The 22,693-nt window shown below is 54.2% G+C and overlaps 1 protein-coding gene across 2 annotated transcripts; it reads left to right on the top strand.

Annotated features, from left to right (window-relative positions):
• Positions 1-396: 396 nt before the first annotated feature.
• Positions 397-12,433, top strand: PITX1 (paired like homeodomain 1). Of its 2 annotated transcripts, XM_066341931.1 has the most exons (5): positions 397-1,034; positions 4,658-4,764; positions 6,306-6,548; positions 8,722-8,954; positions 10,905-12,433. In XM_066341931.1, exons 3-5 carry the CDS (start codon positions 6,380-6,382, stop codon positions 11,445-11,447), a joined length of 945 nt encoding a protein of 314 aa, XP_066198028.1. In that variant the 5' UTR covers positions 397-1,034; positions 4,658-4,764; positions 6,306-6,379; the 3' UTR covers positions 11,448-12,433. The 2 variants fall into 2 exon arrangements, with proteins under 2 accessions (XP_066198028.1, XP_066198027.1); XM_066341930.1 differs by lacking the exon at positions 4,658-4,764 and having other exon boundaries at positions 398-1,034.
• Positions 12,434-22,693: the final 10,260 nt, after the last annotated feature.

Below are 22,693 nucleotides of genomic sequence, written 5' to 3'. Positions count from 1 at the left end.
GCAACATTGAAGAATAGTCATCTGCGGGTGGGCACCCCCCCTAAGTCTTGCCCATCTCCCAGTGGCCACCAGCCAAGGACAGGCCAATAGGGCCACATGGATCACATCTTCCCTATGCCAGGGCCAAGAAGGGTGGCTGCTGGAAGGAGAGGCTGGACCAGGGGCCACAGAGGCATCTGTCCTCTAGTGCATTGGTCTCCTCTTTCCTCATCAGCCCAGCCTCTGAAAGGAGGATGGGGGGGCAGGGAAAGGGATTCTCCAAGCGAAGCAGGTCGAGTGGTTGCCACTCCCCAATAACACACACACACCACCACCACCACCACCACCACCAGCCCTGGGGTCTGTCCTCAAACCTTCTTGGTTGCCAAGCTCTGCGCGATGGCCTCTCCTTGCCAACATGCAAGACCAGCTCCCTCCCGCAAGCTGAGCGGAAAGTGGGAAAGGTCGAATCTCTTGACTGTCACCTGGCAGTACCCAAGGAAATTCTGACCAGACCCCGACTAAACAGAGATCGGACTGGGACCCTCAGGCGCCAGGTGGGATACTGAGCCCAAAGGAGAGAAAGTGCACCGGGCCAGGCCGGACCCGCCTCAGCTTCGTCCGCATGCAGCCGGGCCCCTCCTCCGTGCGCGCAGTCCCAGAACGCGCTCGCCAGCCTCAGGCCCTGGCCGCCAGCCGAGCGGACCCCTGCCTGAGCCCTGAGGGAGGCCTGGACCCCTAGCTGGCGGGACTGCGCTGCCCCCACCCTGCTAGTCCAGGCGAGTGCCTCGCTTCCCCTCCCCCCTTCCCGCCTCCCCGGCCGGTGTCCCCGCCTTCCCCGCGGGCGACGGGGCGGCGGCGGGAGGAGCAGGCCTTGCCGAAGCAGCCCGGACCTTGCACGCGGGGATGCAGCGAACCAGCGGGGGTGAAACTGCACGCGGAGCTGGAGACGCAGCTGGAGCCGAGGCCCCGGCCAGAGTTGAAACCTAAGCCGAAGTCAGTGGCGAGAGAACCCAGAAGCCCACGAGCCGCACACACAGCGCAGCCCGGGTGGGGTAAGAGTCTCTGGGATGTTGGGTCTCCGCGGTGTTGGCGCTCAGGAGGGTGGTGGCCGGGTTCCGCGCAGTTTGCTCGGGGCTTACATGGGGTCCAGCCGGTGGTGCGGTACTAAGCGCATCGCGCGGAAGGCCAGGCGCCATCGGCGCAGCGCGAGAAGCTCATTCCTGCGCCCAGCGCACGGTCGCAGCTGCCGTCGCCGGGTGCTACTTCAGCTAACCCGTGGGCCAACCTCACGCTTGGGCCCCGGGCACCCCAAGAGTACAACAGCTTCGAGAGCGCGGGCCCCAGCCCTGCGAAGGGCACAGCCCTGGACGCCTTTCGCAGCCGCTCGTGGTGGCACGAGCCTCTGGGGACCTTTGGGAGAAAGGGCTGGCGAGAGGGCCTCCCGTCGCGCACGGGAAAGGGGGCCCCAGCACGAACGGATGCGATGGCCCCTCGGCAGGCCGGGGGACTTCGGCCTTAGCTTCGTGTCAAAAGGGTATTTTTCTTAAACGAAACTGCTTCATTCGTTCCCTTGTTCGTTCGGGCAGCCACGCCACAGAAAAGCCACAACCATGGGCCACAGCCCCTGCGCTATCCGCCGTGGACCCCGATGTCCCGCCGCAGTGCTGCGAGGCGCCCTCAACCCCGCGACCGGTGTCGCTGGCACAGGTCGGGCATTACCTTACCCTAAGAGAAACCCCAAATGCTCTTTGCAAAATCCAATAAAGACACTCCCGCGGCTTCTTCAGGTTGTAGTTGTTGATGCAGGGTTCCCGAGCACACAGCCGCTTCTCTAGACCCGGGTCTGGAATTCTAAAATTGACCAGCTTCCTGAATCTGAACGGATTCGGCAGTGCTAAAGCGAGAGCACCGCAGCCGGCATCTCAGAAATGGGAACCCAGGCTGGAATCCTGGTTCCAAGGTTTCCCTATTTAGGGATTCCCTTAATCTAAAAAATATTTAAGTCCACTTTTCTGAGAAAGTAAGGCTGGTATTCTCTTGGCATCCCAGTGTGCTCTGACAGCCACCAGCACCAGCGGAATGCAATCCCAGGTTGCTGTCCACTTGGTGAAGGGTACAAGTCTACAGAACGACAAAGGCTACAGGCAGCAGGGGCAGCACAGAAGGGGACTTGCTGGCTCCCTGACCTTCTTTCAGACTGCTGTGGGACTCCTGATCTCTACTGGGTAAAGAAAGAGGTGGACTGGGACAGTGAGACCAGGCTGCCCGGACACTGGGACATAGAGGTGGCATTTGCTCACCTTTCAACTTGGCTCAGAGTGCCCCTTCTCTCAGCAAAGCTGCTACTGGGAAGAGGAGAGTGTAATACTGCAAAAGCGGACCTTCTGCTCCCGAGCTGTGTGACCAGCTACTGTCACTTTCTTAGCCTTCTCTTCTGCTAGGCTCAGCGGTTCTCAGGAATCGAATAGCAACCAGTGGACTCCAGTGAGCCAGAGCAGGGAGATCAGATCGATGGGCCCTCACCAGCTGCAGACAGAGAGTTCTGACCATGGTCCCATTGGCACCCCACCTAGCCATCCTGCTCGAATACATCCCAGCTCTCTCCCCACCAGGGCAGGCTGCAGAACCCCAGTGGACAGAAAACTTCTGGCTGGGGTCCTCTGAAGCCTAAAGAATCCAATGGCATTGTTTGTTCCCAGTACCTACCTGAATATCTCTTCCCCACCCCCCAGCCAGTAATTGTTTGCATTCAAAGAAATAAAAGCTTTTTTATTGAGGAGGGGGTCTAGGACCAAGCGGATGGCAGTAGGTGGTCCCGGCTGCACTCCCAAAACTGGGTTTTCTAGTTTGAACTTCTTCGAGGCCTAAGAGGCTTAGGGCTGGAATGTCCCAGAGAGTCATGGATGGCCCTGGGGGCAAGCTGTGGCACATTCCTTCTCTTTCCCTAAAATCCCTTGATTCTTATTTGAAGATTAGGACAAGGTGCCCCCAAGAGTGGGTGGAAGGATAACCTCCATGAGGACCCTCCAACCACCCTTCCCAAATAGAATTTCTAAACCATCTTGGGCGCAGAGTCTGTTTTGAGTGAGCCCAGCCTCAGGAAGGGTCCCTATAGCGACTACTTCAACCACCACCGCAGCCCAGGCTCCTCTCTGCTCAGCCCAGCTAGGGCTCTAAGCCCCAACTTTCCTGAAAGTTACAAAGTCATTGCTAGCTCTGTGTGGCCTGGAGGGATAGAGACTAGGACACATGGTTTCATCTCCAGTAAGTCCCTTCCTCTCCTCCCCCCATGTCCCATTGTCAAGTGAGCTGGAGGCTGAAGCAGCAGGCAGGGATTGCTGTGTCCTATGTCAAATGGGACTGAGGCACAGTGCAGGTCAAACCTTGCCCAAGATCACACAACAAAGCTAGGGGAACACTGGACCCCTTCTCTTACTCCTGAAAGAGAGCTACCTCCTGGTGTGTGTGTGTGTGTGTGTGTGATTTGTGAGAGTGCAAGAAGTCCCTACCCTGCCTGGGATAGTGGCCAGCAGAGGGTGTGGCTGGGGAAAAAGAGAGGGAGCATCCAAGTCCCTTCTCAGCCAGGGGCCCCTGCTCATTCAGCGCTGCCTGAGTCCAGCAGAGTGGACTCCCCAGGGCAGTCCCCAAGAGTCTCAGCCCCTCTCTGGGGCTCACGGCCCTGGAGATATGGAGCATCACCACAGTAGTCTCAGGGCCTTTCCATCCACAAAGCAGGCATCAATATTTCCAAATATAGAGTATTGTGACTGCTTAGAGTCCTGCCAGAAGCTTGAGTCCAGAGGGGCACACAGCAGGTGCTCAATAACTACATTAAATCCATCAACAATGAGTGGTGCAAGCCCATCTGACTGGATAACTAAAGCTGCAGAGGCACAAAACAGTATCCACCCATGGAAGGCCTGACCCTTCAGACCCTCTGGGGAATGGAAAAGCTGTGATCCTCATGATCCAGAGGCCTGGCTGTGTGTACACATATGTGACTGGCTGTACTCGGCACTCCTGTGTGTGGATTCAGTGAGTATGTGTGTCTGTTTACAGCACACCTGTGTGGGTATGCAGTACATATGTATGCATACATGCTCCCGTGCCCTGGGTAGCATGTTGTACTCTGAGCATAAAAGCAGCTACAAGGTAGTAGGTGAATGGGCACTCCCTGGTATGCTGCATCACCTGGATACCTCCTTGAAAGGAGGCCAAGAACTGTAGTAAAAGATGGGGCTTAGAGCAAATGTGGCAAATGCTAGGCAACCATACCTCACCGTGTCCCCTTCCTACCCCCTCCCCACATACACACACACCAAGTTTGCTTTCATCCCCGGTGTCTCAACTTAAAGAAACTTCCCTTTGGGAAGAAAGGGCAGTAATAGCTAAGACTTTCCAACCCCAACTCCTAGATGCATATGGCCTCAGCTCAGACCTTGCCCCCTGTGCTCACAAGCACCCCATAAGAGTGGGCCAGGCCCTTCTCCCAGGGCCCAGAGCTGTGGGCCTTGGGGTGAGACCGAGGGAGTGGGTGGCAGGTCTGGTTCCACTCTGCGCCTGCCTTGCCCTTGCAACCCTCACCAAGGAGCTCAGCCTGGGGCTGCACTCTGATGGGGAGGGCAGTGCCCAAAGCGCATCCCAGACACTGACAGCCTGCATGTTCACTCCCAAGCAGAGACACCCCCACCCCAGAAGAACATGAGGATGCACTGGTGGTGTTTCTCCCCCAGGCTGCTGTCCAACCCAGTGCTGCTCCTGTCTGGTGGAACTGGTCAGCAGGTGAGGAGCAGAGGGCAGCCTAGGGTCCAGCTGTGGCCAGAAAAACAGGTCAGGGTCGCACCCTGTCACATCAGCTGTCACCTATTTACTCAAGGCTCTGAGGTCTAGGGGCCAGTTAACAATTGTTGAGCAAAATCCTTCAACAAACTTCACTGAAGAAGTTGGACTCAAGGAGGGGACCATTCTTGGCGGTGGAGAGGGAATGTCTTTGCCTGTGCGCAGGAGAAGCTGCTCCACTGTAGGCTTCCTGGGCTGCAGGCCCAGGGTTGGGAAACTGCAGTCACCTGGCCTGTCAGGCCTGTGCCTGCAGCTCTGGGAAGCCAAAGTGGAGGCCCCAGGAGGTTAGAAACGTACTCTAAAGGGGGCAGAGACCCATTCTGTGACTGCCAAGGCCCTGACCTGGTGGATTTGGCCAGACGGTTAAAGGTGCAAAACCAGGGGAGAGAGCCCTACAGTAGAGGCTGCAGGGCCTGGCGGGGCTCTCGGGGTCTCCTGCTGTACTCGCCAGCGGCCTGGAGCCAAAAGAAACGTTTCATCTGATTAGAAGCCATCAGTTCTATTCCAATCCCGGAAAATTGACTGCGGTGCAGAGGCGGGGGCCTAAGAAGCAGCCTTGGGGGAGAGGGTCCAAGCTAATTAAGAGGCAGCATCCGGGGGCGCATTAGAGCACAGGCTGCTGTCACTCAGCCGGGCTCAGGTCCCAGGAGAAGAGGCCGAAGAAGGAGGGGCCGTCGGCTCCTCGACGAGGACGCTTCTGGGGGCTGGCAGGACAGGCCCTGGGCTCTGCCCCTGCCCTGGCGCTCGCTAGCTCTTAGGCGCCCGCTTGGTACGATCTTGCTCAGGGAACAGTCACACATCCTGAGCTGTTCTCGCCCCGGGGGCTGGGGACTTCTCAGCCCAAACAGGAGTTGATTCTGAACGAAACAAGTCATTTGGGGATCGAGGTGGGCACGAGCCGCGCGGGACTTGCAGGCCAGACGCATTTCTTTTGTGCGGCCGAAGGAGAGCTCGGTGTGTCACCGGGGAAGGAGGGAGAGGCGCGGCGAGGCCGCGGGGGGGGTGGGGGGAGGGGACGGGGAGGCGGCGGGAAGGTGCCTGGGAGGAGGAGGGCGCGGGCAAGCCGGTGAGGGAGGGCGGCGGCGCGGGCGGCTCGGGGCTGAATTCCGCCCGCGCTCCCTCGCTCGCTCGCTCGCTCCCTCCTCCCCAGCCCCCTCCCACCCAGGCCCACCCCACCCACCACCCCTGGCGCAGGGACTGCTGGAACCTGGCGGTGCGCGTTGTCGCTTTAAGTTAGATTCTGCCGGCACCGTCCGGAGCCTTAGAAACCGGCCCCGGATCGGGAGCCGGGGCCGGGCGGGCGGCTGAGGCCCGAGCGGCGGGAGCGGAGCGCGAAGCCGGGCACCCGGTCGCGAGAAACCGCTGCTGCTGCCGCCCGCCTGGCCCCGCAGCCGCAGGCGGTCCATGGGGCAGGCGCGGCAACGTTGCGGGCGCGGGCAGCCCTGAGGGGCGGTCGCTTAGGCACTGCGCTCTTGTCCCTGCAGGTCGCAGCCAGGGCGGCCGGGCGCGCCCAGCCCCGGCCCCGGCCCCTGGAGCGCCCGCCGCGGTCCCCGCCTCCATGGACGCCTTCAAGGGGGGCATGAGCCTGGAGCGGCTGCCGGAGGGGCTCCGGCCGCCGCAGCCACCGCCGCACGACATGGGGCCTGCCTTCCACTTGGCCCGCGCCACCGATCCCCGCGAGCCACTTGAGAACTCCGCCAGCGAGTCGTCCGATACCGAGCTGCCAGGTAAGCGTGGCTCCCCGCGAGGCGCACACGGAGTCTACCCCGGTGCAGGGCGCAGGAGCGGGGCCTAGCCTCCGCGCCTCGCGTTGGGACCTTTCCTTTTCTCATTCTCCATCTGACCGTGAACGTGGAATTTTACACGCTTTATGAGGCGGACATTTAGTGCTTTACGAAGGCACTTCCATGCATCCCCCACGCGCCATGAGGCCGGCAGAAGCGTGAATATACAACCCGAGGGGCGGACTGACAGCCCCTCTTGATAAGGAGCAATTAGGACGGGGGGTAAAAATAGGTTTGCCTAGTTGGGTGCCATGGGGCCGCTCTGACCGAAGGAAAAGAGCACGTCGAGAAGGGAATGTGGCGGCGGGTGAGGGAAAAGTGCCCAGGGAGACAGACGGGGTGACAGCCTGACAGTGGGTGACAGATTGAGAAAGGGATACCAAAGAGAAGGGGTGGTGGTAAAGGTCAGAAAACAAACTCGGGGCAAAGGGGCGACAACCTGAAGGAAAATGGAAACAGACTTGAGGACAGCTAGGGAGAACGGGCCGAGGGGTGCGGCCGGGCTTCAAACAGGACCCCCTAATCCCGGCCCCACGTGCGCAGGAAGCCGCCCGACCGCCCAGCCAGGACCCCGACTCCGCTCGGGGCACGTCTCGCTCGGCGCTGCCTTTCTGTTCGAACTCAAGCTTTTCTCCCCACCGGGCCGGGTGGGCGGTGAGAGCAGGGAGGCGGCTGATCCCCGGCCCGACCGGACCTCCTGGGTCCCCTGTCAGCTACTACGCTTACCGTCCTAACTCGGCGCCTCCGCCAAGCTCCCCGCGTTCACTTTTTAATCCACCGCCGAGTGTTTCTTTACGCGTTTTAAATCTCTATTTGTTTCTGTTTTGCATCCCTAAGTGACTTATTCTGAGAGGTTCTGTGTGCTTGGCTTTAAAAAAAAAAAAAAGCTGGACTGTACTTTTTTTTTCAAAGGTTTTAAAGCATGGCCTTTGCTTGATCTTTATTTTTAAAACCCAGAGAAATATATATAGGTTGCTTTTTAAAACCGAATCTATGAAGATAAACAAATTTTTAAGTATTTTTTGATACAGAAAGAATAGGTATATTTTTCTGGAATTTAAAATATCTACATGCATTATTCTTCCGGAGATTTTTAAAAGTCAATCCAAAATGGCGCGTTTCTCGGGTAGATTTTCAAAACCCATTTACAGCGGTATTATTTTGGGAATTTAAGTTATCTAACTATAGTGTTGTATTGCCCTGAGATTTAAAAATTACTTCTAGAAGGGCATTATTGAGAAGGGGTTAAAAAGCTATCTACAACAGTGCATTGATTTTTAAACCCCAGAGAAGTAAATGCCTGTGTCTGCCTGGAGTTCATATACGTACAACACTATTTATTTAGGGGTGTGTTTCTGGTTTCTTTGCATCTGCTCTGTGTTCCTCCCTGACTATTTTTAAGAGTTTGTGACCTTTCTATGCATTTAGGCATACAGTTGTGAACTTTTTTGGGCTTCTGTGTTTTGCTTCTAAGTTCTTTTTTTTTTTATGTTTCTATGACAGCATGTATTTTGTGTAGCTCCAAACGAGAGGCTAGAGCTCCAGGCCACCTAGACAGAGTCCGTCAGTCTGGGCTGCAGCTGGAGAAATTTTCTGGGCCTTGGGACTTGAGGCCTAGAGCTAAAGCTGAGAACAGGGCTGTCTACCTGCCCACAGGGACTCTGCCACAGCCCTGGGGAAGAGAAAGTGGAGGGGCTGCAGGCCACACTGCCTAGATCATGCTCCACTGACCAATAGCTTCAGGCTAGAAAAAAATTGATCTTAGTTCAGAAAAGCAGAGACCTCCCTCAAATTTAGACTAACTCTTGAAAAGTGTGTATTTATCAATAACATTAGCAGTAGGGCTCAAGCCTGAGCCAAGCTGGGAGAGCAAACCCTGCCCTGCCAGGAGCCTGGGTCTGCAACTCGGCTCTGAGGCTCTTCTCCAAGCACCCAAACCGGAGGTGACTACTGACAACTAGGCACCCTTGCGGGCTCTTCCCAATGAGAATAATTCCAGGGCCCCTGGCGGGAGGTAGGGCCGCCAGCACTGAGGGCGGATTCTTCGATGGAGCCGGGATGGGGTCCAAAGGGGCATAAGCCCGAGGTGACCAGCGCCCTATCCTGCCTGCTTCAGAGAAGGAGCGCAGCGGGGAACCTAAGGGACCCGAGGACAGCGGTGCCGGAGGCGCGGGCTGCGGAGGTGCGGAAGATCCCGCCAAGAAGAAGAAGCAGCGGCGGCAACGCACACACTTCACAAGCCAGCAGCTGCAAGAGCTCGAGGCCACGTTCCAAAGGAACCGCTACCCCGACATGAGCATGCGGGAAGAGATCGCCGTATGGACCAACCTCACGGAGCCGCGCGTGAGGGTGAGCCGGGGGCGCGCAGGCGGTTGCCGGCCGCCTTTTCTGCAGCCGTAGAAAGCCTAGACCCGCACTCAGACTTGTATTCTTTCCCACCACTTCTACCTGCTCCCTCCCTCCACCGTAGCAGAATCCACCCTAGGCCACGTCCGCCCAGCTACCGCCAAGCCCTCTGGCCGCTCGCGCCTACGGCTGCTGCCGTCCCAGAGCACTCTCGCCAGCGTTCTGCCTGACCCTCCGGCTCTACCCAGCCCCAGCCCAAAGGTCTCCGCCCCAGGCAACGTTTCATGCCCTGTAAGGCCCACGGCCTACTCAGATGGGACCACCTTACACAGCGCTGAGGGTTCCCCACTGCTGGCGACCTCAGAGTTGCTGGCGCCTTCCCCAAAAAACGAAAGGGAAAGGCGGGTCCTGCCTGGTAGCCTGCGAGAGGCCTGGAACGGGGTGCCTAGGCTCGAGGTCTCAAAAATTCCAGGACGGTGGTCCCATCCGTACCAGCTTCTCCAAATTTTCTGAAACTCGTCACCTGACTAGTCCCCAGCCATTCAGCCAGTCAGTAGTTGGACCCTTTCCCCAATTCCCTTTCCTGTAGGGCTGGGGTCAAGTGGGGGGTCCGGGAGGCAGTCTGGTGGATGAGTGACCATCAGGTCGAGTCCCTTTGGAGACAGAAGGTTTCTGACCAAGACCAGACTGCACCCTACTTCACACACTTTCGTCCCCCGTAAAAGCAAGGCTCTTCTGCCAGAGCAGCAAGAGAACCATTTCTTTTCTAGTGTGCAAATATTTAATCATATTGGGAGCACGTCTCAAGCCAAGCCAAACTCCCACCCGGACTCCCGGCTATAACCCCAGCTTTCACTCCTCCCTCGTCAGGCTGGCCGGCCTAATGGACACAGAGTGAAGACAGGCACTCAGTAATCCTGAACTCACTAATCCTGCCGCGCTTGCGGTGGGGTGGGGGTGGAATCAGGCAATGTGGGTGCTGGAGACTGGAGAAGGCTGAGATGCGGGGTCGGGCAAATAGAGCTGGGAAAACTAGGGCCAGGGCTGGAGGACAGCTGGGAAGGGCAGAGGGTATGAGGTGGAAAGGTAGGTGAGGGTCCACCAGGACCAGGAGAGGGGAAAGGAAAGATTCTTAATAAATTTTGTGAGAGACAGTGGAGATTACAGAAACTAGTAAAAAGTGAAAAGAAATTAAATATTTGCAGAGAAACATATTTGGTGTATACTTAGGCGGCAGAGAAGAAAAATATTTAAGGGAGAAACAACAGAATCAAGTATTTGAAAAAATAAAGAATCAACTATTAAGAGAAATAGTGAAGGTCGGATATTTGGAAAGGAGAAAAAACTAATTTGGAGAAGAATCAAAATGATAAAAATAGGGGATAACGAAGAAAATGGGCTGTTTGAAAGGGAAGAAAGCCGTTCAGATAGTAGAGCCAAACGAAAATAAACATTTGGGACAGAAATGAGAATATCAAATATTGCCAATAAAGACGGAAACAGACCATGCAAGGAATGAAAAACAGATTGAAGAGTGGAGGGAGGAGTAGAAAAATCCTAAATTTCAGGGAAGAAAAATACTTTTAGTATTTGAGGGAGAAAATAAAGACGGGCTATTTAGGTGACAGATAGGGACCCGTTTGAGGGAAGAGAGCAGAGATGGCTTGATTCTGAAAGGGGGGAAAACGAATATTTGTTTAAAAAGCAAAAGAATGGCCATATTAGGAAAAGAAAACGGATTTAATTTGGGGAAGAGGCTAAAGATCAGAAAAAGGGAAAGACTAGAATTTCCTGGGGACAGGAAACCAACCATTATAGAAAAAAGGCAGGGGGCGGAAATATCGAAGAAAAGAAACGGTACTGGAAGAGAAGACAGCAGAACGGAGGACTTGGGGGGGGGGGGGGCTTCCCGCCCACTGCAGCCCTGACCCTTGTCCTGCCCCCTTCCTCCAGGTCTGGTTCAAGAACCGGCGGGCCAAGTGGCGGAAGCGCGAGCGTAACCAACAGCTGGACCTGTGCAAGAGCGGCTACGTGCCGCAGTTCAGCGGCTTGGTGCAGCCCTACGAGGACGTGTACGCCGCCGGCTACTCCTACAACAACTGGGCCGCGAAGAGCCTGGCGCCTGCGCCGCTCTCCACCAAAAGCTTCACCTTCTTCAACTCCATGAGCCCGCTGTCGTCGCAGTCCATGTTCTCGGCACCCAGCTCCATCTCCTCCATGACCATGCCGTCGAGCATGGGCCCGGGCGCCGTGCCCGGCATGCCCAACTCGGGCCTCAACAACATCAACAACCTCACCGGCTCCTCGCTTAACTCGGCTATGTCCCCGGGCGCCTGCCCGTACGGCACACCCGCCTCGCCCTACAGCGTCTACCGGGACACGTGCAACTCGAGCCTAGCTAGCCTGCGGCTCAAGTCCAAGCAGCACTCGTCTTTCGGCTACGGTGGCCTGCAGGGCCCGGCCTCGGGCCTCAACGCCTGCCAGTACAACAGCTGACCGCCCAGCCCAGCCAAGCGGGTCGCGCGGCGCGGGGGCGGAGGACGCACGCGGGGTCTCGCTCTCCGCGCCCGGCCTCGCGCCTGCGCAGCCCCCATCTCCCCCACCCCCCTCCGCGTTGGTTTTGTGTTTGCTTTTCCGGATCCCACTCTGCCCTACAAAACCAGACAAAACAAAAAGACGTCGGAGCGAAGTGCCGCGATAAAACGGATGAGTTGCAATTTCCCTCGGGATGGCGCGGATGGTGTGCGTGCGCTCCCTCGGGCCTCAGCGAGCCACTCCGCGCAGGGGACACGGCGCGGGAGGCGGACGCCGAGGTCCGGCGGCCTGGAGAGGACGTCGTGGTAGCTCGCGTTCCCGCCTCTCTGGATCCGGACTGCGTCGCCGCGCCTGTGAACTGGAGGCGCGGGCCCCGGGTGCCCGGCTCCAGTCCCGTATGAACCAAGACGCCCCCTCTCGCTGGGCCCGGCCGAGCGTACCTTCGCTCGATCGGGATCCGAGTTGGAGCGGGCGTTGAGCTGGGGATAACGGTGTCTAGCCCGGGACCTGGGACTCGCCGAGGAGCCGCACACGGCCCCGTCGCGCCCCCAAGAGCCGTCGCCAGCCTGGCGGCGGGGAAAACCATGATAAGGCTACGGAGCTGGAGCTGGAGCTGGCGGCGTGGACGCGGCAAGAGGATTGGGGTGGGCTTGTCTCCGAGCACCCCAGCTTCGTCGCAGGTCCAGGCCCCTCTGCTCCGCTCCCGGGCTTTGAGGTGGGTCCCTGGTCCCGGCGCAGAGCCCCCTCCTCACCGCCCACCGTGCAAGAGTCTAGCCGGGAGAGCTTGGGGCGCGGCCGGGGCCCTGCGCCGCGCCCACTTTGCACACCCGCTCTCCGGCCCGCGCCCCTGTTTACAGCGTCCCTGTGTATGTCGGACTGACTGTATAGAATTATAAATCTGTCTATATCGACTTGTCCATGTACGTCTATTAAAACCATAGTACGAGCGTGCTAACCACTGCCGAGCCCTGACTGCTTCTTTCGGCTGAAGAGGGAGTTGGGTGGAAAGGGAACTTCAGCACCGAGGGCCCTGAGGGTAGGAGGGGAGAGTGACTGCAGACCCCGCCAGGATCCATACCCCACTTCACCCCACCACCATTCTAGAACTGTCTGCCCTGCTTCCGTGAGGACGCTGCCTGGCGCTCACCGGCTGGGCTGCTCAGCTTTGCTGTTGTGTGCCCGGACCTCCTCCCAGCCTCCCTCAACACCCAGCCACCGGACTTTGCAGGCTCTTTCTAGGCTGGGTTTGCGATGACCCTGCAGGCTCTTAGGGTGTGCACGACCCTTGTCTGCCCAGAACGTTGGGATGGGACCGCTGAGAGCCTCTTTAGGTCTGGGGTTTTTCTCCTGTGGGCCGGGCATCCCCTCCTTGGAGCCCTTCCCCAGCTATTCCAGGAGGACTGAGAGTGCTGGACGGGCCAGAGTCTAGCCAGGGCCTCCCTCCTCCTTCTCCCCCACCCATATCCTACCCAGGGGCATGTGGCTTGCCAGAGAAAGTGTCCACCACACAGGACTCACTTCTCACTTCCATCCCAACTTATTGGCGGCTGCCTCCAACTTCCCCAGCTTTTGGAAACTACTGAACAAGACCAGCCTGTAAACTGCCTGTAAAATTCTGCTTTCCTTAAGTAAATCACTTCTAATGGCAAAACAAAATGTTTGCAGCTGCAGTGAGGGAGGAGGGAGGGGTTGGTAATTCTGCTTTAGAATCACCTCCTGACAGGAATTGGCACTGCCCTGGAGCTGGACCCAGGCAAGCCCTCGTTGCCAGTAGGGTACATCCATAGGCTTAGTCATGAGCTAATAGCTGGAGAGTCCTGTGTACACATTCTCAAACCAGGTCAGCCCTGCTTCTGAGGTCAGGAGTGTTGTCCCTGTTACGCAGATGATGGAACTGAGTCTCTACCACATGATGTAACTGGGCCAACCTCACTCGCAGACAATAGTCTTTCATTCCAAAGCCAGGCATCTTTCCACTGGTCTTCTCACCTTCAGATGAGGCGTGGAAAGGGTCCTTCCTGGAGGGTAGCCCAGCCTGATGCTGTAGGACTTGTAGTGTGGGGTTCTGAGAGGGACGGAGACAGATACACAGGCAGGAAGAGGGATGTCGGGAGGAAAGGCAGGGGTAGGGGGCTGGAGCCCAACCACCCTCCCCCAACAGCTCCAGTCCAGAGTTCCAACCCCTCACTCTTTGGAAACATAAACACAATCACATCTGGACTCAGAGTGCCTTCCCCAGCCTCACACATCTGCCAAGGCCAAGGGGCCCTGGTCTTAGTGGAGGGCAGGAGGCAGGGGAGACCTAGAAGGATGTGGGACTGGAGGGAAGTGGGAGGCAGAGAACCTTCTCTGAAAAGGCCCAGCTCCAGGTGAGAGAGGAGCTGACCAGGGGCCCTGCTAGAGATTCAGTGTGGCTGTGGGCCACAGGCCAGACAGCTGCAGATGGGTGAAAGGGTAGAAGCAGCCCCAGAATGACCCCATCATTCATCAAGGAATATGGCCAACAAGGTGAGTATAAGACCCAGCCTCAGGCTCCACCCACCTACTCCAACCCAGCTGTTATATGGCTGGTACAGCAGTTAGTATCCAGCCCTTTCCAGCTGCACCAGGAGGAAGGACTGAGGAGTATGTAGGGCTCTGAAAGCCAAGTCCTCTGAGAAAAGGCAGAAAGCCCTCTCCTGCACTGCCTGCAGAAGAGCAGGGAGAGGGTGTCATTCATTCAGCCAACATTTACTGTGTTCCTGCCCTTGGTGCTAGGGGTTGAGCAGGGGAAAACAGACAAAGTCCCTGCTCTCCCGGACAAGTAAACAAACACATGTATAATAACAAACTGGGCTGAGTGCTTTTGAAGAAAAAGTGCTGTGAGTGAGAAACTGAGAGTCCTGCTTTGAACAGGATGGTCAGGGAAGGCTGTCCTGGTGAGGAGGCTTCTGTCTTCCGTGGCAAGTGCTATCATTTATTGAGCCTGTTTGGGGTCCAGGGTCCTGTGCTAAGTGTACACTCCTCATTGATGAGCCTCTTCACCTGCACAACAACCCTATAAGGAAGGGTCTTCATTATCCCCTTTCCCTGACGAAGCCCTGAGGCTTAAAGGGGTCAGATCTCTTGCCCAAGGTCACACAGCCCAAAGTAATGAGTGGATTCAAACCTAGTCACTGCCCATTCTCTGTACTGGGCTGCCCCATGCCAAGCACCATGGGCAACATGAACTGGGGGGGGGGGGGTGACTGTGACGAGGTCATAGTTTAAGCTAGCAACACAGGACTAGCGTCCAGGAAATAGAAGGGCAGATTTGTTTTTACCTGGTCCTGACAACATAACCCCCAAAGGGCTGCTGCAGGTTTAGGGAGGCCATGAATTAGGGGCAGGAGGGCAAGAGGCCGGTGCCCAGCACTTTGTCTGCAGGCACTGTGAGGCACCAAAGAAAAATGGGATTAGGCACTGTACACAACACCCGCAAGCCTGGCCACTGAGGCAGACATACTGAGCTTTCCCGCCCTCAGCCTTATGGCCCCAGCCAGGCTGTGGGACTCCCTGAAGCCACAGCATCCAAAGGAAAGTCACAGCTTGAAGATCTGCCTTGGCGGGGCACTGGCCAGGTAGTCCAGGTCCTGGTGGGGGCTCTGTAATGCCCTTCAGCTCCCTGTGAGGTGGAACAGGGCCTCAGAGACCAAAAGGGCCAGTCTCGGAAATGAGTCAGGCTGGTTTTATGCCCCACTCAACGTGACTCTGATATCCGCAGGAAGCTCCGCTGTGGTCTTTGAGAGCAAAGGTTTGAGTTTTGGCTCCATCTCTGAGTTGCCTTGGGCAAGAGCCTTAATTAACAGTCACTGAGCCTCTGTTTCCTCTTCTATAAAAGGGAATAATAACAATCACCTCACACAGTTAACAGATTAAATGAGATAATGCACATAAAGCATTAATTGGAGTGCTGCTATAGTAAGCGCTCAATAAGTGGTTATTGTTGATGGTGTTGTTGTTATTATTAAATATCATTTGCGGTCCAACTTGGTTCACCCTCCAGCTTTGCTGGGTGTCATGAATGCAAGTCATGATTGACAGTCCTGGTGATTTCCCCCATCCTACTCAACCTTCCCTCCATCCTACCCCTGGAACCATCCAAAACTTGAGTCCTCAGTAACCCAGCCTGGGAGACCCAGAGGAACCAGACCCAATCCCTGCTGTGCACTAGGCCAGGAGAGTGGGCAGATCAGCAGTTAGTAGTCTGTAAAGGGCTCCCTGCAACATGGGATGAAGATGCCTGAACACTTCTTTTTGTATTAATTCTTTCAATAGCTAGCATCAGGCCCTTACCAAGTGAGCACCAGGCCTCATGCAAGCACTTTATAAGAATTACAGCATTTGCCTGACTGGTGGTGCAGTGGATAGAGCGTCAACCTGGGATGCTGAGGTCCCAGGTTAGAACCCAAGGTTGCCAGCTTGAGTGCTGGCTTACTAGATTGAGCGTGGGGTCGCTGTCTTTAGCATGGGGCCATCAACATGATTCTGTGGTTGCTGGCTTGAAACCCTAGGTCGCTGGCTTGAGCAAAGGGTTCACTGGCTCAGCTGGAGTGCCCCCTACCCCGTCAAAGCACATATGAGAAAGCAATTAATGAACAACTAGAGTGCCACAACTACAAGTTGATGCTCTCATCTCTCTCCCTTCCTGTCTCTCTGTCCCACTCTCTCTTTCTTTCTCTTTCTCTCCCCTCTCTCTATCTCTCTCAAAAGAGAGAAAGAATTACAGCATTTTCCCCCCCCACAGGAGGGCAGGGCTTGTTATTCTTACACTGGAAGAAAGGGATGTTCAGAGAACACAGTGAATTTGGGAGACAGTCGCTCTTCCTCCATGCTCCCAGGCACATGGCAGCCTTCAGACAATCCAAGATAGTCAAAGAGCCAAGAAGTTCATTCAGCATCCGTCAGACTGATATGTCAAAATTAAGCAGAACTGGTGGAAACCCAGAGCATTGACAATAGAGTGCAGAGAAGATTCAAGGGCCCGATCTTGATGCTCACCATTGGTTACGGGAGCAACAAGAAAACAAAGCACAGGCTGCCCAGTGGCTTTTGAAAGTTCCTGGTTCACAGGACAAGGAGCTTAAGGTGCTGTTCATGAGCAACAAATCTCACTGTGCCGAGAGTTTTCACATCGTCTCCTTGAAGAACCGCAAAGCCGTTGTGGAAAGGGCAGCGGAGCTGGCCATCAGAGACACTGACCCCAATGCTAGGCTACTCAGAGAAGGAAATGAATACAGACGGCTTGTGTGCACACTGTGGTTGTCTTAATAAAACCATAAAATTCTGCCATCTGGCAATAAAATAAAATAAAATAAAACATTTGGGAAAGAGTCAGGACCTGCACCCAGGCCCTCTGACAAGGTCCACGCTTCCATCTGCTGTACCACACACCCTCCTGCAGAGAATCACACTGTACTGGGCGGTGGGGCTGGCGGTGGGACAATAAGCAATTATAATTCATGTCCAGAGGCTGGGCTCCACTGGACTCTGGGGGAGAGAACCAAAGGCACCAGGCCATGAGAGTTGCCTTCACCAGGCTCACACCGCTAACTGTGTGAGAGAGCAGCAGGGGACATGGGTGACAATGGGGACTGAGGAAACCCTAGGGTAGGAGCAGCAGAACGGGGTGGGTAGGCAGGACCCTGGAATATAACAACCATTAAATCAAACTCCCATATCATTCAGTATTATGAGCTTCTCATTTTCTAGACGGGTGATTCCAGTCTGCCTCTTTCTAGAAGCCCTCCCAGACTTCCTGCCAGCCCTCGCTGGCCTGCCTCCTTGCCCCTATCACCATGAAAACACCACTCTTCACACTCCTGGACTTTGCAGTGCCCTGGTCCTGTCTCCCAGTTGTCTGTGGTTGCCTGCGCAGGTGTTGCCCCTTGTAGGGCACCCAGGAGCCACAATTGCTAGAGCCTAGCCAGGTTGGAGGGGCTGCAGTCCTGTGAGTCAGGGGGCTGTAGAGGAGTAGGTCAGGGTGTAGGAGACTGCATTTGGAGTGGGGTGGAGGCCGAGGGCAGGACAGACTCGCTGAAAGAGGAAAGCTGCTCTGGCTGTGCCGGTCACGTGACCACGTCTCACTCTGCTCCATCCCCTGCCATGCACTGTACATGTCTAACTTCTCTTATGAGCCTCATTGCACAGACGAGGAAGCTAAGGCTCAGGGACAGCATGTAACCTGTCCAAAGGCAAGTTTAGGGACTCGGAGGCCGGCCTGTCTGCCCACAGAGCTCGGGACAGGGGACAGGCAGCAGGGCAGGGTTGCTGCAGTCATGGAGAGCCAGGATGTAGAGGCAAACAGATGCAGACAGCAGCACCTGGAGAAAGGGTCTGCACACAGTCGGTGCTCAATAAGTAATTGCTGAACAAAGTATTGAGGGGCTTACCCCTCACTCCACAAACTCTAACTTGCCCCTCCTCCCTCTTTCCACTCCGTTCTCTCCTCGTGCTTTCCTTTCTCGACTCTCTCACTCCTCCCGCTCGGCACAGCCAGCTCTTGGAACTGCTTTTAGAAGTATATCTGAACAACCAAAAAAATAACCCAATTCAAAAATGGGCAAAGGACTTGAATACACATTTTTCCAAAGAAGACATACAAGCAGCCAATCAGTACATGAGAAGATTCTCAACATCATTAGTCATTAGGGAAATGCATTGGGATGGCTGATGCAAAAAAGAAGAAGAAAAACAGAAAATAGCAAGTGTTGGCAAGGATGTGGAAACACTGGAACCCTGTGCATTATGGGTAGGAATGTAAAATGGTATAGCTGCTATGGAAAACAGTATGCAGTTCCTAAAAAATTAAACATAGAATTACTATATGACCCAGAAATCCACTTCTGGGTATATACCCAAAAGAAACAAAAGCAGAGACTCAAACAGATATTCGCACAGCCATGTTCATAGCAGCATGATTCACAATAGCCAAAAGGTAAGAGCAGCTGAGTATCCATCAACAGATGAATAAATAAAATGTGGCAGATACATACAATGGAATACTATTCAACCTTAAAATGGTAGGAAATTCTAATACATGCTACAACATGGATGAACCTTGAAAGCATTATACTAAGTGAAATAAGCCAATCACAAAAGGACAACTATTGTAACCCACATACAGAAGGTAGCTAGAGTAGCCAAATCCAGACAGAAAACAGGCTGGGGGTGCCCGCAGCAGGGGGTGGGGTGGGGAGGTATTATTTAATGTGCTTCATTTTGGGATGATAACAAAGTTCCGGAGATAGATGGTGGTGATGGTTGCACAACAATCTACTTAATGTCATTGAACTGTATACAGGTACTTTAAAAGGCTAAAACGGCAAATTTTATGCTGTATTTTCCCACAACTTGTTTTTTAAAAATTCTGTGTTTATGCCCCTACCTTATCCAGAGAGGCAATCAGAGGCTGACGCCCAGAACGCCCACCATCAGAGCTGGTCTACTTCTTGTTAAAAAACCTTTCCTTGCAGCCTCTTCACCTGGCAGACTTTGGGAGACCCAGTGACAGCTGACCTGTGCATGACCGTCACCACGTTCTCCATCCCTGTTCAGTGTGCAGTGGGATCTTATCAGGGATACTTTCTCTACTGAACAAGGTACTGAGGGGCTGCCTACTGAGTATCTACAATGTGTGTGGGTGACTTTTCTCTGTAACTTCAGCATAAAATTAAATGTTTTGCCAATGCCTTTTTTTAAACTGAGTTTCCCTAGCTAAAAAAAAAGTAAACAAAGCAGGCTGTAAAACTACTGTATATAAGCGCAGTACTATTTTTGTTCTTATCTATGTACAGAGAAATTTCTGGATGTGCACAAAGTGTTAACACCTGTACTTTGTGGGTTTTATTACCATTTGTCTTTTCCAAGTTTTTTGCACTGAGCACATACTACTTTTGTAATGATGAAACGAGACAATCAATATCATTTTTAAAATATGAAAACCTGTAGTCCTTAGGACAGGCAGTGACCTTCTGCGCAAAGGTCCCTGTCCTCAGAGGTGTCGGTCATCACCTACCTGGGATGATGTGTCAACCCTTGGGTTTCAGCTTCATTTGGGCCAGGGTGACAGGTGTCAAGTAAACATTTACAGATTTACAGAAATGAAATTTTGTTTTCAAATACATTCACCTTTAAACAGATGTCAAATTAGTAGGTGGCAAGAGGAATATTCAAAGAATAATTTGTAATGATCTTTTTTTATATTTTTATTTACTGATTTTTAGAGAGCGATTGGGGGGGAGAAAGAGACAGAAGAAACATTGATCTGTTCCTGTATGTGCCCTGACTGAGGATCGAACCCACAACCTTTGTGTATCAGGACGACACTCTAACCAGCTGAACCGCCCAGCCAGGGCTGTCATGATCTTTTATTTCTAAGCAAAGAGGGCTTAGAGTTTTAAAATGATTGTCATTAGCCTGACCTGTGGTGGTGCAGTGGATAGAGCGTCGACCTGGAATGCTGAGGTCGCCGGTTCAAAACCCTGGGCTTGCCTGGTCAAGGCACATATGGGAGTTGATGCTTCCTGCTACTCCCTCCCCCTTCTCTCTCTCTCTCTCTCTCTCTCTCTCTCTCTCTCTCTCTCCTCTCTAAAAAAAATTAATAAAAGAAAAATTAAAATGGTTGTTATTAGCCATCTTTCTCCCGAGTCTCCTCAGTGCACTCCCCATCCTGCATTTCAGCAACCTCTCTGCACCCCTCTACCTTGCAAGTGTGTGTGTGAGCATGCATGTGCATGCACGTGCACACACATGCGCCTACACACACACACACACACACACACACGGGCCTGCCAGCCAGCATGATCATGGAATCTTTATTAAAGAGGTCCAAATTACTAAAGTTTTACTACACCACTAAAAATAGTCATGCTTACTTAGCCTTGCTTAGTGTTTAATAAGCACACCATTTCTAATTTTTCTGCCTGAGTAAACTGAAACATCATTCCAGAAATGCACTTTTACTGAGACAGGAAGGCTTGTTCTTTTCTTCTTTGTTCATACACTTTTCTCCCTCTTTCCCCTTCTTCCTCTTCTCCTTCTCTCTCCATCCATGTCCCCATCAATTCCCCACCCCTGCCCTTTTTAAAATTTCAAAACACAGAGGGGAAAGTAACAGTAATTTGGACTTGGCTTCCATGCAAAATGGGCCAATTTTTTTAAGTATTGGTAATTTGTCCTGAAAATGGATATGGGGAATTGGGCTGGAAAGGCTTTGAAGAGTGGGGTTTTATGAGTGGAAAATGAGGCCTGAGTGTGAGAATGTGTCCTGCACCTCCATCTGTGCCTTGAACAGTGCGGGCACGTGTGAGAACCGCAGCTAATAGCACCATTATTGCTATTATCACATTATATTATTATTATTCATCAGAGTCGGACACAGCGTATTAACCCATTTAATTGAACCAAGGGCTTAATGTCCCAATGACTTCACGGAAAGCACTTGGCAAACCCTCCAAGACATTGCAGCCATAAAGCACCAGCCACTTTGCCGCTCGCCAGGCTATGGCAGAGCCTGCAAGGGTTTCCCCAAACTATTCCCGCCTGTGGCCTCTGAGCACTTTCTAAGACGTGCTGGGGTGGATGCTTGTCCCCACCCTCACTGCACCCTTTCACACACACACCTCTTTCTCCCTTTGGGTAAACCCAATGTAATAAAGAATGTATTCACACAAAAGACACACACACACACACACACCAAGGACCCCTCCTCCACCCTGTTGAATCACCAAGGTTGGTATCAAGCACTGACACCCACAATTTGTGGACACCTGGTTTCTCCTGAGTTTGGTACTTACTCCTTCACAGCCCAGACCCCAGGGCGGGGCCACTGAGGCCACGCCCAGCAAGCCCTCAGGCTCAGAGAGACTGGCCAGCTTGTTGGGGCAAGGCTCACAGAGGTGATTGGCAGAGGCCAGGGCTCCTCCATGGGACACGGCCTGCCCTCCCAGAGCTCAGGTTTCCCCTCCATCAAATGGGCACTGGACCTGCCTGCTGCCCCTCGGGGTTTGCTGTCAGGCTTTGGAAAGACTCCGGATGTGACCAACAGGTAAGGCTTTCAGGTGGGCTGCTGCTTCACAGACACACAACTGTCCTAGATCATCTCACTGACCCCTCTCGCTGGAGAAGCTCTGAGTGGGGAAGCAGTTGTTTAGTCAAGGTGCCCAGGTCCCGCCCTGCTACATTCCTTCATGGTGCCCCTGCCAGCTGCCCACAGGGAAATACCTCGCTTTATTTCCTTGAGGATAATGGCACCCCAGAAGCCCCCACAGGGAAACTGCACTGCCCCAGAGCCCCCACAGGGTCAAGAACCACCAGTTGGGTGCGATGGCATCACCCTCTCACTCGTAGGTCAGCCTCCAGGGGAATAACAGCCTGGGACAAGTAGACCAGAGTTAAGAGAACGGAATTTGGAATTAGATCCTGGGTCCAACTCAGTGCTGCCACTGACTGCCACAGAACCTCTCTAAGCCTGTTTCCACGTCTATAAAACAGGGATAAGTGTGAAAATGTATATACAGGGTTTGGCACTGTGCCTGCGACCTAACAGGCTCAAAAGAACTCCCGGTTCTCTGCCTGTTTCGTCCCGTCATGACTCTGAAGCTGGCATATCTCAGCTAGTTCATCACTGCCACCACGTGTTGAGGCATGACCTCTCAGTCGATGGCCCTCCCCAACTGGCGCTGGAAGAAGAAATATCTATGGTGAAGGAATGGAGGTATGACTTAAGGTCATGTCTGAAGTCAAGGGTGAGAGTATGGGAAAGGAAAAGTCAAGGCTAACTGGAGCAATCCGAAAGGCTTCCTGTTAGAGGGGGCCTGGTGCAGAGTGCTGAAAGAGTGGCAGGAATGGAGGTGAGACTGAGCCAGGCAAAGGGGAGCCCTGGGAGATATGAGGAGAGGAAGGTGGAGACAAAACAGGGGAGCCTTCAATGCCAGGTGAGGGGGTAAGGCCACTCTCAGAGAGGCAGTGGGAATCAGATCTGGCCAGATCTCTGCCCTGCTTCCAACTGCCAAGCTGAGCACTCCGAGGCCTCAGGACCAGGGTCCAAACCCCACCCATGCCAGAGGCCGCAGCCACACCTGTCCCCAGCACTCCTGGCCCCTCCTGTGTGCCTGTGCTCCTTCTGCCTAGAACCCACTTCCACCACCTCAGTGTGGCACATACAACGCCTAACTTTTCTTCAAGGT

Source organism: Saccopteryx leptura, chromosome 6, assembly GCF_036850995.1.
Source record: "Saccopteryx leptura isolate mSacLep1 chromosome 6, mSacLep1_pri_phased_curated, whole genome shotgun sequence".
Classification (NCBI taxonomy): domain Eukaryota; kingdom Metazoa; phylum Chordata; class Mammalia; order Chiroptera; family Emballonuridae; genus Saccopteryx; species Saccopteryx leptura.
Note: the sequence above shows the minus strand (reverse complement) of the source record. Positions and strands in the feature narration are given on the sequence as shown.

Coding starts and splice junctions, on each gene's coding strand:
- PITX1 (XM_066341931.1), top strand. CDS start 6,380: ATGGACGCCTTCAAGGGGGGCATGAGCCTGGAGCGGCTGCCGGAGGGG. Junction 6,549..8,721: donor GTCCGATACCGAGCTGCCAG/GTAAGCGTGGCT, acceptor TGCCTGCTTCAG/AGAAGGAGCGCAGCGGGGAA. Junction 8,955..10,904: donor TCACGGAGCCGCGCGTGAGG/GTGAGCCGGGGG, acceptor CCCTTCCTCCAG/GTCTGGTTCAAGAACCGGCG.